The sequence below is a fragment of the Notolabrus celidotus genome, chromosome 11, assembly GCF_009762535.1.
Source record: "Notolabrus celidotus isolate fNotCel1 chromosome 11, fNotCel1.pri, whole genome shotgun sequence".
NCBI classification, from domain to species: Eukaryota; Metazoa; Chordata; class Actinopteri; order Labriformes; family Labridae; genus Notolabrus; species Notolabrus celidotus.
The window spans coordinates 2935663-2949146 of record NC_048282.1 but is presented as its reverse complement, the minus strand read 5'-3'; the positions used below and the strand labels follow the sequence as shown (position 1 = coordinate 2949146).

Sequence of the window (13484 nt, the reverse complement as noted above, 5' to 3'; positions counted from 1 at the left end):
AAAAAAGGAAAAGAAAAAAGATGACGAAAAAAGAAAAATATATGGAAAGAAAAAAAAAGAAGAAAAAAGATGAGGAAAGAAAGAAAAGAAAAAGAAAAAAGATGAGGAAAGAAAGAAAAGAAAAAGAAAGAAGATGATGAAAGAAAGAAAAGAAAGAAAAGAAAAAGAAAGAAGACGAGGAAAGAAAGAAAAGAAAAGAAAAAAAGATGAGGAAAGAAAGAAAAGAAAGAAAAGAAAAAAGATGAGGAAAGAAAGAAAAGAAAAAAGATGAGGAAAGAAAGAAAAGAAAAAGACAGAAGATGATGAAAGAAAGAAAAGAAAGAAAAGAAAAAGAAAGAAGACGAGGAAAGAAAGAAAAGAAAAGAAAAAAAGATGAGGAAAGAAAGAAAAGAAAGAAAAGAAAAAAGATGAGGAAAGAAAGAAAAGAAAAGAAAAAAGATGAGGAAAGAAAGAAAAGAAAGAAAAGAAAAAAGATGAGGAAAGAAAGAAAAGAAAAGAAAAAAAGATGAGGAAAGAAAGAAAAGAAAGCAAAGAAAAAAGTTGAAGAAAGAAAGAAAAGAAAGAAAAGAAGAAGGAAGAGGACATGTTTTGATGATGTAGAGCTCAAATGTGTATCTTGGCCAGTTGTTTCACTCCAGTAATCAGCAGCTGCTCTGTGGTGGCTCTAAAAATAACATCACTGAAAGTGTTTACATTCTGATCAAGTGCAAACCCTTCACTGAGACTCATACAGATAGACCTTTATAAGATTGATTAACTCAGTGCTCCCTCTGCAGGGCCGAGCAGTCAGTCAGATTAACCATCAGCTCTGTGGACTCAGGCTGTGATGACATATTTATAACATAACTGAAAATAATTTTTAACCCTATGAATAATTCCTATCATATTTATTTTAAAAACAACTACATTAACCACTGTTTTTGTGTGCAGGTTTTAATCGTTTTGTCAAATAAAATGTTTGACAATGACTTTAGAAATAAATGTTGGTTTTCGTAGGACAATTTCATAATATTTTTAGTATTTTCCTATTTTTCTATTAGTATCTTGTAACGAGATGTATCTCCTTACACCATGATATAATAACTTTATTTATATAGCACCTTTAAAAAGCATGGCAGGATTCTGAGGACAGAATAAACCTGTAACAGACAGAGAGGAGGGTAGCAATTCTAAAAAAAAATAAAAATAAAAAATGCAAATTAAACAGAATAAAGTGGTGAAACCGTAGACATATTTTTTTATAGAGGTTTTCCAAAAAATAAATAAATAAACCAATAAAAAAAGATGAGTAAATAAAAGCAATAAAAAGGTTTTAAGAAGAAGATGACATCACATCAGAGAAAATGAAAACTGGAAAAGGATCACTTAGAAACATTAAAATAATACATGAAAAATTAAATAAAAGTATCCAAAATAATTTTAAAAAATTAGTTAGTTGGATAAAAACTAAATATAAAAATAAATAAATGAACAAAAAGCGATTACAATGATGAAGGGGGGATACATCAGCTCATTGGCTGATGTTGTGATCACTTATTCCTACATCTAATGCAGAAATATCTCTGCTCTGACATCCAGTAACAATTCATCATTTTACAACCATTTACCTTAAGTCTATTACCTGACATTAAGAATGAATCATGTTTATTCTCCTTCAAATCAAACAGTCACTGATAGTTATCCATCAGTAAAGTCATAACAAACAGACTTAATGTCAGTAAGCTTAATGTGGTAACCCCATTCATTCTGTTCAACTTCACACATCCTCAGCAGGAACCTGGGGCTTTGTGCATTAGTTGTATTGTACTTATTGATCTCAGTTGCATGGATCTCTGACTTCTCATACCTGCATGTTCCTTCTTGGCTCCTGCCTTGGCCCCGCTGCTCTTTGCCTTCACCACCTGCTTCAGCTTCTTTGTAATGGCCTCTGTCTTCACCTCGGACTCTTTCCTCTTCGCCATGATATCTCAAACTTTATCTGATCAAACTTCTCCTTCTCTTGAATGTGTTTCAGTAAAAGTGAACACGTCTTTCTGCTCTCCACACAGTGTTCCAGGAGGCAGGAGAGCTGCAGTTATCCAACATGTCACTCTGCAGCTTCAGGAGAAACAAACATTCCCCGGCTGTTTGGAGGCAGCGCGCTGACGTCACATCCGGCTCTTCTTCTTCTACGCTACAAAGCATGCAGGAGAACAACAAGATATCGTGTATTGTACTCCAAAACTTCAAAAATAAACCCCCAAAACATTCTACATACATTTTCAGACTAACAACAAGCATGTTTTTATTTTAGGTATGAAGTTTTATTGATTTAAAGCCGCCTTATTTCACAAATTTAGACCTTGTTCGAGGTAATGTGTACCATCACTTGGACACAGGGGGGCGATGCTGTGCTGTGGACTCTCAGTCGTTGCTGATGATGAGTGAAGAGAAATGCTTGTGATAAGTACAGTCTATGCCATAGACTGTAAATAAAAAGCTTATCACCATAGACTCTATGGTGATAAGCTTTTTATTTACAGTCTATGGTGATAAGTCATTTGTCTGTGTTACAGCCTTTATACATCCTATGGTTACAGCTCCTCACACATGTAATATCAAAACGGTCATATCAGGCTCTGATAGTTTCTAAAATCACACTTTAATTACTTTTCTTATGGAGTCTCATTAAAGATACATTATCACTGGTTGGGTACACCATTACCTGTCAAATGTAAGGTTTTGTTAAGATAAGATAAGATAAGGTATTACTTTTTATTATTACTTTATTGATCACCGGGGGGGATTTGGTTGTTGCAGCGTCCCAGACAAGTAGAATAAAAATATATAAATAAAGATAGAATACAAATTTAAAGCTGCTATTGGTAGTCACAGAGTAAACATCTGTTCAGAGAGAGGGACTTCGAATGTCAACGCTATCCCTCCCAAGCAGATTTCCTCTTAAGGCTGATTTATACTTCTGCGTCGCCCCTACGCAGCAGGGGCTGACGCGGACATGAGCCCACATACTTCTGCGTCGATGTGTCTGTGTCGCGCAGCAATTCTCCTCCGAAACGCCTGAGGGCAGTGTGGTCTCTCTGATAGCCGATCGCCTGCTTCCGGTCCTGCTACGATCTCTGTTTACTTTTCCACAGAGATTCAGAGCGTGTTCTGTTAATCTACAGCTGATACATGTTGCTGTTTATCATACAGACATGATTACATGAAGAATAGAGAGGAGGAGATGAAATAGACGGCCGATGTGTGGCCGATGTCCGGGATCCCGGAAGTGCTGTGAATGCGGGAAAGACAAAGCCGTCGAGCGGACCAATCACAGAGCTTGCGGTCCGCGTCGGCTCTACGCGTAGTCACATTTTGGAGGAGGTGCACGTCAGCTACGTGCGTAGGCCTCTGCGTAGGTACGGGAGCTACGCGGACCTACGGCGTAGGCTACGCCGTCGATTCGACGCAGAAGTATAAATCAGCCTTTAGCCCCCCAACACAGATCGGCATGTGCAGTCATAATAGGGCCGGACTCATAACCAATCGGAGGACGTAATAGGGGCTGCCCCTTAACCAATCAGGACAGAGGATTGTAGATTAGCTATGATTGGTCCGTCACAACGGGAACAAGGCGAATAATAAAATTGCTTGATACAAAGACATTGGAAAACGCAGAGATTTCGCAATAGTCTCAAATTACTTCACTGACCGATGAGTACCGATGGGTATTATGACCTTTTGTCCAAACCCAGCAGAGTAAAAAAGTAACGTTTTCTACACCATTCCTACCAACAGCAGCTTTAAGATATATACAAATGTTTCAAATGGTGTAAATCGCAGTAATTACAGGCAGTATTAAAATGAATCTGTAGTGACAGTTTGACATGGTGTGATTATGGTTTGGTTATGACCAAGCAGCAACATCCAGTCTAAAAATGCGGAAGTGTTAAAAGCTGCAGTTCATCGCGGATCCACTTGAGGCTGGCTCCGAAAGTACCGGAAGTCACATACACATAAATGGGAAAAAGACGATCTTTGCAGTATTAATAAACATGTTTACAGCCTGGTACAAAAGACGAGTGTAGTCTGGATAGCTCATTTCTCGATGTCCTCTCACTGTGAGGGGGGTGAATTTTTTTCTAATTCGGCAATTTTGAAGATATTGAGATTACTAGTCTTCCAATGAGAGGCACAGCTGCCTATGGGAACACTGCAGCTGTTGGCTAGGAGGCTCAAAGCCCGCCTCTTTACATCACACTGACTCGACAGAAGCAATATGGCTGCCGCTGCCGATTGGCTTCAAAACAGCGTTCAGAAACAGATGGGTGACGTCACGGATACTACGTCCATATTTTTTACAGTCTATGGTTATGACAGGTTAAGCAATATAATAAATAAATATGGGTATATAATATGACTGTAAGTTGAAGTAAACAATAATAATGTAATATAACATAATATAATATAACAAAGGTAATTATATAATATAATGGAATAAGCATTATAATGTCATCAGCAGCCAGAGAGTCAGTACAGGATGAAATGATAGAGTGGACATCATGGACAGTGCAGGGATGGTGACAATGCAAGGCCTACCAGTATAATGACTCTAGTCTGCATCCACAGCATTATGAAAAGGGCCTTACCAGAATGTGTTCATGTTAAATCTGATTTACACCTAATCTCACGTTTTTATATCTGCAAGGCAATAGATCCAGCTTTGCAGCCTTTTCCCACTTCCTAATCTGACCACACACATTCAACTTTGGAAATCTTGCACTTCCAGCTGCATTAACCCAATATGAAAATATTGTAATGATGTGACAAAGAAAAACACCTGTTGTAATGAATTACATAACTTTGAACCACACTCACTATAATAAGTGCATTTTTTTTATTAATTTATAATTCAATAAGAAAAAATGGAAGCCTTGAAAGGTGCATTATGTTAAGGTTTATGAATAATCTCTTCACAGGGCAATGAATGCTCAATTATAAAGTGTTTTACAGAGCTAAAGATCAATTTCACAATCATATATTAAGTCGACTTCTACAATAAAGGCATTTATGAGGAGTATGATGTTGATATAGTTGTTTAGTTTTTACATGTAAGGTATTTCTTACACTTCTCCAAGTATGCAAGTTGCGTTGAAATGATGGGTTTCCCAGACTAATGATAGAAGAATGTAACATATCATTTCCTGAGAACACTTGACTTCAGTATAATGGTGAATGCATCCCACATTTCACTGAAACCTGACATCATTATGCAACAAAACAAGATCAATCTCAGTATTCAGGTCCACAAAAAGAAGTCGCTTATAGGCTGGAGTGTTAAAGTAACACTCAGGTCATCTGAGGTCTCTATTTGTAATATGTTTAATTTAATTGTACTGAATGAGTAGTCTGTGGTTTCACACCATGAAAGAAGTGCAATGTTTCACATTCATATGCTTTAAAGTACACAATTTTCAATCTTCTCTGTTCTCCATGAGAAATGAGTGCTCTGATACCGTGACAAATGTGGTCTCTCATGTGAAACTGCTGTGTTATGAAGGTATTGTGACACATTGTTGTTTTATTATGGGACTGGAACATTGCAGAATCTCAGTGGCACCTTTCTAACAAATGAGATATTCATGATTCACCTCGTCTTTGCAAAGGCAGCATATCATCATGAAAGACTTCAGACTACATGTGCTTCAGTCAGAGAGAATGTTGCTTCAGCTCTCTCTATGAGTCATCTTTGGATTTTCACTGTTGCACACCTAGTGCATGCTGGGATACCCTCTTCATCCCACTGGGACCATGAATAAGAATTAAGTGGTTAAACGACCACAACTGAATTTACTCTTTACTCTTCTTCTTCCCTTTGCAGTGGTTCTGTGTGATTCACCTGCCTCTGCGCTCCAAATCAATTTGCTTCATCTCAGTTCAATTTAATTTTCATCATGCTCTGATGTGATCCGCATCGATTATGTTGGGATGCAGTGCCAGATGTGTGTGTTTCACTTCAGAGAGCTGTCTGTCAGCTGATACAGTCAGACAGCTTCAGACTGACTCGCTGCAGTAAAGGGGCTTGATGGGACTAGAGGACCATATCAGTCTTGAGTGTGTGTATGAGTAAAGCATGCACCAAACATAAGCATTCCTCTTGCATGCATACGCATAAATGAATTCATGTTAAGGAGTGCAGTGCATGTGCATCCATATTTCTGTGATGACAGGTTTTTGCTTCACGGTCTCCTGGATGTGTGCATGCATTTATTGCGAGCATGTAAACTCTCTGGAGTGTGCTCATACATACAGCTGTGAGAGTCTGTGTGTGAGTATGTGTGTGAGTGTTAGTGTGTGTGTGTGTGTGTGTGTGTGTGTGTGTGTGTGTGTGTGTGTATGTGTGGTGACAGGGTGACAGAGTCCATAGTCAAGTGCACTGTGCTCCCAGCGCCGTGCATGGCTTCCATCCCTATATGAACCATCAGTACAGTCAGATAGGAATAAAAAGCCATACAGCGCACTGGGAAATTGGCAAGACTGGATTTTTGGAGCAAGGACTCACACACACACACATACACACAAACACACACAGAGTCAGACCATAGATGGAAACATATTTAGATAAAATGTCCTGCGGCCTGCATAACAGGACAACAGTGGGTGAAGGACGCAGACACCTGGAAGAGGAAGATATACAGCTAGCAGTGAACACGGGACCCTTCACAATGGTTACATTGGGAATAAAGCATCATACTGGTCCATATTAATCAACAGACTGACCAAAGTACACACAGTGGGTTAGTTAGACGCATTAAGCCTCATCAAGGATGACTGATGCCATCCGGCTTTAAGGATTGGCAGCAGGTGCGACATCCACCCAGAAAACACTAACATGGGCTCTTTATCCCCTCCGTGTTGACTTCAAGGCAGCAGGCTTTCAAACTGTGCAGCGCTGGCACAATGAGACAGCACCACACTGGTGTTTCCTATGAATCTGAACAAGCTTGACTTGTTAACCTTTACACACTGCCATGCAGTCGCAGGAAGCCCCCCTCTTGGTTCTCTGGTAGCAGCACAGGTCATTTACATGTTTGATCCCTGTGTACACTGGTTACTATAACAAGCTTTCCGCCTACTCCACTTGACCCATGTTGCGTCAGTTTGCCTTCTTTCAGCTTCTTTAAGGACACAATAACACATTTTATTAGTCCAGGAGAAAAAGCATTGTCACCCGTATACTTACGTTACTTATGGATGTGTAAACCTTAAAAAAGGGAGGAAAGGAAGGAAATCAACACTCATCAAGATTCATTTTCTCACATGTTACATAGTGTTCCATAATGTGTATTTGCATGAACTAGAAAACAGTCAAAAACCCATTCCATCTTTGAATAGATTCTGCCCAATGTGTATTTATTTCAAACCAGACGCTCTCCAGATTCACTTTGGCTTTATTCTAACCTGATCTTCCTTTAAGTGGTTAGTTTTCTGTAGTGGATTAGAATGAGCAGATTTTAACAGGCAGATGTCACTTTTCAATCCGAGTGAAGGGATCACATTTGTGCCACAAAGACTTATAAATTAACTCAGGTATTTTGTGTCAGTGTAAATCCAACTGTTAGAGTTTGATCAGGAGTTCAGCTCTTCTAGTGAGCTGTGCGCACCTGTTGTCCTCTTGGACAGGAACCACATGCTGCAAACTTAACAAGATTAACACATTTTAATCAAGCCGGTGTTTGAGTAAAGAGAGTGACAGTTTCTCTCTTCATAGATCAACCTGCTTGTTTTTAAATGAAAACAAATGTGCACTATCTTTTTATTGTTCTCCTTGAGGCAGCTGTTGGAGGATTATTCCTGAATCATGTAACACTGAGTTACTTGAGACTCAACATGAAGGACATTTCTGCATCAAACTGTTTCAGTTCAATGTATTTGTGTAGTATAAAGTAAGCTCTGACATTCTCCCTGAAATACATGTTTGGAGCAGCATTTTAGGGCTTTATGAGCGTCAGGAATGACTCGGAGAATTTGTGACAGCAGTAAAATTAGATCAAACTACCAAAAATCTCCTCAGATCCTGAATAGAAAGCTGTGTTATTACTGTTTTATACAGAAATAAAGCCCGATAAACCTTTCCTGTCGTGCCTTAGGAGGCTTCACAACTTCAAGGAGCGGATATGAAATAAATCCAATTACCGAGCTGTCAATCAAGCCGCTAATTAGTACGACTCCGGCAGACTAAGTGGCATCAGGGCTGGAAACTCAAAATAGAGGCGAAGAGAGAGACAGAGACGAAAAAATCACACAGAATGGGTAAATTCGTGGCTGAAAGCATTACAACTACCAAGTTAACCTCACCAGACGCCCCCCCTCACACAGCCGATACGCTGGCTGCTATTTTGGGATCGCCACAGACGAGCCACAGCAGCTCGTCAAAATAAAAAAAAAGAGACGAAGACTCGAGCTTCCACGAATCCGAGCCGGGACACACCGGGTCCTCCAACGTCTCTGTACCCTCCCTCCACGCGTCCTGCGCCGGGCTGCCGGAGCGTCTAAGCCCCGCCGGGTGATCCGAGCAAACAGGATCCGGCTTCAAACAGGTGGGCTCCGGCTCCAGGCTCGTGCATTGGAGCGAGGCCTCAACAAATGTCCAAAATAGAAGTTTTTTCCCCTGCACAGTCCTTAGAGAAGGGGTCGGTGATGCTGCTGCTGCCACCGGTGGATATGTGGAGTTTGATCGCCCCTTTACGCATCTGTGCGTATTTCCATTCAGCGGCAGAGGCAAACACAGAGAGAGAGAGGGAGAGGGGAGAGAGAGTGAGAGTACAGGGAGGGAGGTGGGTGGAAAAGGAGAGGAGGACGAGGAAGAGGAGGAGGAAGAGGGGTGTAACAAAAGCCCCTGAGTGAGGAGGAGCCAGCGAAAAAAGAGGGATGAGAGAAAAGGGACAGAAAAAAGCAAGAAGGGGGCATCATCATACCTGAACAGGAGACCTCCCTCTGCTTGTGTGTGTGTGCGTGTGTGTGTGTGTGTGTGTGTGTGTGTGTGTGTGTGTGTGTGTGTGTGTGTTTCTGTGGGTGTGTGTGTTGAGTCAGGCAGAGGGTGTGAGGGAGGGGAGGCTTATGTCGCCTCAGTGACGCGCTGTGTTAATAAAAGCCGGGCGGAGGGGCTGAATAGGGCTCTTTTCTGTCTCATTCAAATACCGCCAGAAAGCACTTTCATTCTGCTGATAAAGTATAGAAAGAGAAAGCGCATGTGTGTACCGTGCAGGGGGAGTGTGTGACTGTGTGTCTGAGTGTGTGTCCATCTGCATCTCCATGTGTTTGCCCTCTCTCTTTCTCTCTGTCTCTCCCCCTGTCGCTCTCGCTGGCATTTACACTGCGAACATCCAGACAAACAGACGACTGGGTGTGCAGCCTGACCGATATACAGAAGTCCCAAAGTCAGACATAATAAAGACAAGAAGCAGGAAAAGAAAAGCCAAATCCAGATGTAAGGATGTAAAATTAGGTGGAGTAGGAATGGAGAGAAATGAGACAGGAGAGACAGAGCTGCAAAAAGATGGATAAAGATGGAGGCTAACTATCCTTGGCACTATCTTTTCAGAGGGCAAACAAAAAGGAAGCAGTCCAAAATGTCTACAGGCAAGACACACAGAATGAGAAGAGATGAAAGGGAAAACAAATAGGACAAGAAAAGGGGAGAATATGGGAGAAACACTTCACAGGGATGAAGTGCTCTCAGTCCCCCCCCTTCCTCCTCTCCTCCTTCCTCCTCCACCTCCTGTTCTCAGGGGCTCGGCTGGAGTTGCATTCCAACGCGTCGCTCTCAATCCCCGTTACTCCCAGCAACACAGTTCCTTGATCTGGTCCCACGTCATGCCGGGCAGAAGAGGGGGAGGGAGGGAGGGAGGGAAAGAGATGAAGGAGGTGGAGGTGAAGGGTGGGAGCAGTCTCAAGGGGAGTGAAAGACAGGAGCGTTGTTACAACGGAGGAGAAGTAGGGGTGAGAGGAAAGGGAGGATGGAGGGGGGAAGAAGGATGAAGGAGAGAGGGTGAGGACAGGAAGGGGCTGCAAAGGGGTTAAATGAAAGAGGAGGGTAGAGAGGTGAGAGGGGGCAAAGGAGGTGACAGAGGACACAAGAGGGGAAGAGAGAGAACGGAGGAAGAAGAGATGAGGCCAAGATATGAAAGAAGACAGGAGCTAGAGAGAGGGAAGGAAGGATGAAGGGGGAGAATATGAAAAAAAAGAATAGGAGGAATCGCTGCAAAAGAAAGTCATAAAATGAAGTATCCAAGAGGAGAAGTCATAACATGGCCAACCTTCCCTCCAGTCCTCGTTTCTGATTACAAGAAAATTAAAAGTCAAATCTCTGTTCAGGATCATTTACTTCACTCGGGGCCGTTTAAGTCAGATGGGTTTGTTCTGAGCCGCCTGGTTTAATAAAGTTCAATAAACTGGAGCTCAACAGAGTGGAGAGAGAAAGATGGATGGGACTATAAAGGAGACTGAAAGGTGACGCAGCACATGTGGATGAAGTGGCGTTTAGAAAGTCGTGGGATTGGTTTTAAGAGGCTCACAGTGACAGACAGGTGGACAGGCAGCCAATAAAACACCCCAGGATGTTTCCAGCATCTCACCTGGAGAAGAGTTATAGAGGCAGAGGACGTTTATTCACATGGCCGTCTAATCTTTATGAGATTCTGATTGGAAGAGAGAGATTAAACAACAAGTTAAAGGGATTATTCAGATTTGGGGGAATGAGGTTGTGTTTTGTACCTCCGAAGGCTGATTTATACTTCTGTGTCGAATCAACAGCGTAGCCTACGCCGGGGGTCTGTGTAGCTCCCATGCCTACGCACGTAGCTGACGTGCACCTCCTCCAAAATATAACTACCTGTAGATTCGACACGGGCCGCAATCTCTGTGATTGGTCCGCTCAGCAGCATTGTTTTTCCCACATTTACAGCACTTCCGGGATCCCGGACATCTGCTGCACATCAGCCGTGTATTTCATCTCCTCCTCTCTATTCTTCATGTAATCATGTCTGTATGATAAACAGCAACATGTATCAACTGTAGATTAACAGAACACGCTCTGAAACTCTGTGGAAAAGTAAACAGAGATCGTAGCGGGGCCGGAAGCAGGGGCCCGGCTATCAGAGAGACCACACTGCCCTCAAGTGTTTCAGTGGAGAATTGCTGCACGACACGGACACATCGACGCACAAGTATGTGGTGCTCATGTCAACGTCAGCCCCTGCTGAGTAGGGGAGACACAGAAGTATAAATCAGCCTTTAATCATAAGACTATTACCACTCAGTGCTCTTGCCAGGAGAATTGCAATGGAAGCAATGCTATTTAAAGCTGCATGGGGTCAGCAGATAGCAGGTACAGCCTGCATCCTTGTAAACGTTAGTAATTTTGGCGCTGTGGGCAGGTGCTGAGCCCTGCTGGAAAAGGAAATCAGCACGTCAAAAGATAGAAGCATGAAGTGCTCTAAAGCAGGGGTTCCCAAAGTGTGGGTCAGGACCCCCTGGGGGGTCACAAGACAGAAATGGGGGTCGTGAGATGTCTTCAAGAATGTTTATTTTTTAAAGTTTTAAAAAATAGTAGATTTTACCCATTATAGTAACAAAATATCAACAAAAATAGTAGCTAAACTTGAAATAAAACCTTGAAAATAGAAAATGTAATGAGTTTTCTGCCTTCCTTTTTACCTAATGACTCCTAAGTTTAGTGTTAGTGAACAGTTCATTATTAAAAGCATCAGTAGCAGCAGGTTCATTCATAATAACACAGGAAACACAGACACATGCTCATATAGGTAGGCTCATTTTCTGCAGACCAGCTAAATGATGACACATTAAATCACCTTGAGGGACAGTGGGGGTCGCGAGTCTTTGGCACCTATATTTTGGGGGTCGCCGGCTGAAAAGTTTGGGAACCTCTGCTCTAAAGTCTCCTGGTGGATGACCGTGTTGACTTTGGACTAGATAAAACAGTGGACCAACACCAGCAGATGGCACGCCAAAGATGGCAGTATTTTGAACCTGTTAATCATCAGAGTATTCATCATTTTCACATGATGTCACACATTTAAAAATGGCGGACAGTTGTTTTTCAATTATATGCGCAAGCTGAGGAGGAGACGAGCCAGGTTCTGCTTCTTCATAATCCCACCTGAGAAAGAAAACCCTGAGAGGAGGAGATGTGGATTAATTATATTAGACGCTCCTCTGTCCCTGGTGAGGGAACAAAACAATGATTAAAGTCCACATCTTTGATGGAATATTTTATTAATGGTAAGTTGAAGTAAACACAGAGTATTTAACTCCTTCTGACATGGTCGGCAGGTGTGGACAGATGTAAACAACTCCAGCAGTAACTTGTTGACGTCGCTAGCAAACCATCTAACGCTGGCTTAGTAATAACCAGTGGTGGACAAAGTCCACGTCTTCATGACTGAAGTCAGAGTATAGATCCTCCTGGTCAAACATTACTCCAATACAAGTGAAAGTTGTTCAGTCAGATTCTGACTTGAGTTAAAGTCCTGGAGTACTTGCTTTTAAAAAAACTGAAGTATTCAAAGTACTTTTTAAAATATCTCTAAACGTATTTTCACAAAGCATGAGGTCAGTCAAGAATGCATGGGTGAACATTCTGCTCCGTTCTGTTTCTCTAGAAAACATGATTTCATATGTAAAAAGTCTACCATGAAATCTAAACTAAGTTACTACAAGCACAGACAAGTTTACAATGTTCCTCTGGAATCAAAGCAGTGTGTTAGCTCCACACCTCCACATGCTTTCTCAGGTTAGATGCTGATGTTTTGGAGGCTGTGATGAAGTTTGTGTGGTAAACAGATCAGAGATTTACAACAATACAAACAATCATTCTTTATTTCTAAAACCTCAAACGTGGGTTTAAAATATGGCCGTGGTGCTCAGGTAGAGAATCATCATCCTTCTCAGTCATAGCCATCATCACCACGACTAAATGAACGACTGATCTGAAGAACGTTTGATCTACGCTCAACCCAGGTACGGCTACACCACTGAGACAAACCAAACACAAGGACACCAACAGTTTACGGTCTTTGGGATCTGATTTCAGAAAAGAAGATTCATGAGCTGACTTCAAAGATAAAGTAGTAATAGGAGTGGGAATTGATAAAATTTTATCAATGTCAATGCCATTATCGAGTCTGCTTATCAATCCAGTTCCTTATCAATTCTCCTAACGATTCCTGAATATTTCTTTGAGGGGAAAAAAAGTAGTTCTACAGTCTTCTGCACGAAAAGGAACCATTTTATTTTTTCCAAAATTATGTCTGCACAAGACTGAACATGAACATATTCAACTTTAACATACTGGACAATATGTTGACCTCATTCTTGGCCGTGTGAGTCCGGACATGGCCCCTGGAGCCTGGATGAAAAGACTTTGAATTTGGAGGGGTCATCGCGGAGGTATTTTACCCGCTCTCAGTGCCTCATTTTCGGCC

At 41.7% G+C, this 13484-nt stretch overlaps 1 protein-coding gene across 1 annotated transcript in view; it reads right to left on the bottom strand.

Annotated features, from left to right (window-relative positions):
* xpc (xeroderma pigmentosum, complementation group C) overlaps positions 1-2146 on the bottom strand; it is a 35276-nt gene extending 33130 nt beyond the window's left edge. The window contains exon 1 of the mRNA XM_034696390.1: positions 1847-2146. Coding sequence (XP_034552281.1) covers positions 1847-1961 — 115 coding nt within the window. The 5' untranslated portion in view covers positions 1962-2146. The remainder of the gene's footprint in view (positions 1-1846) is intronic.
* Positions 2147-13484: the final 11338 nt, after the last annotated feature.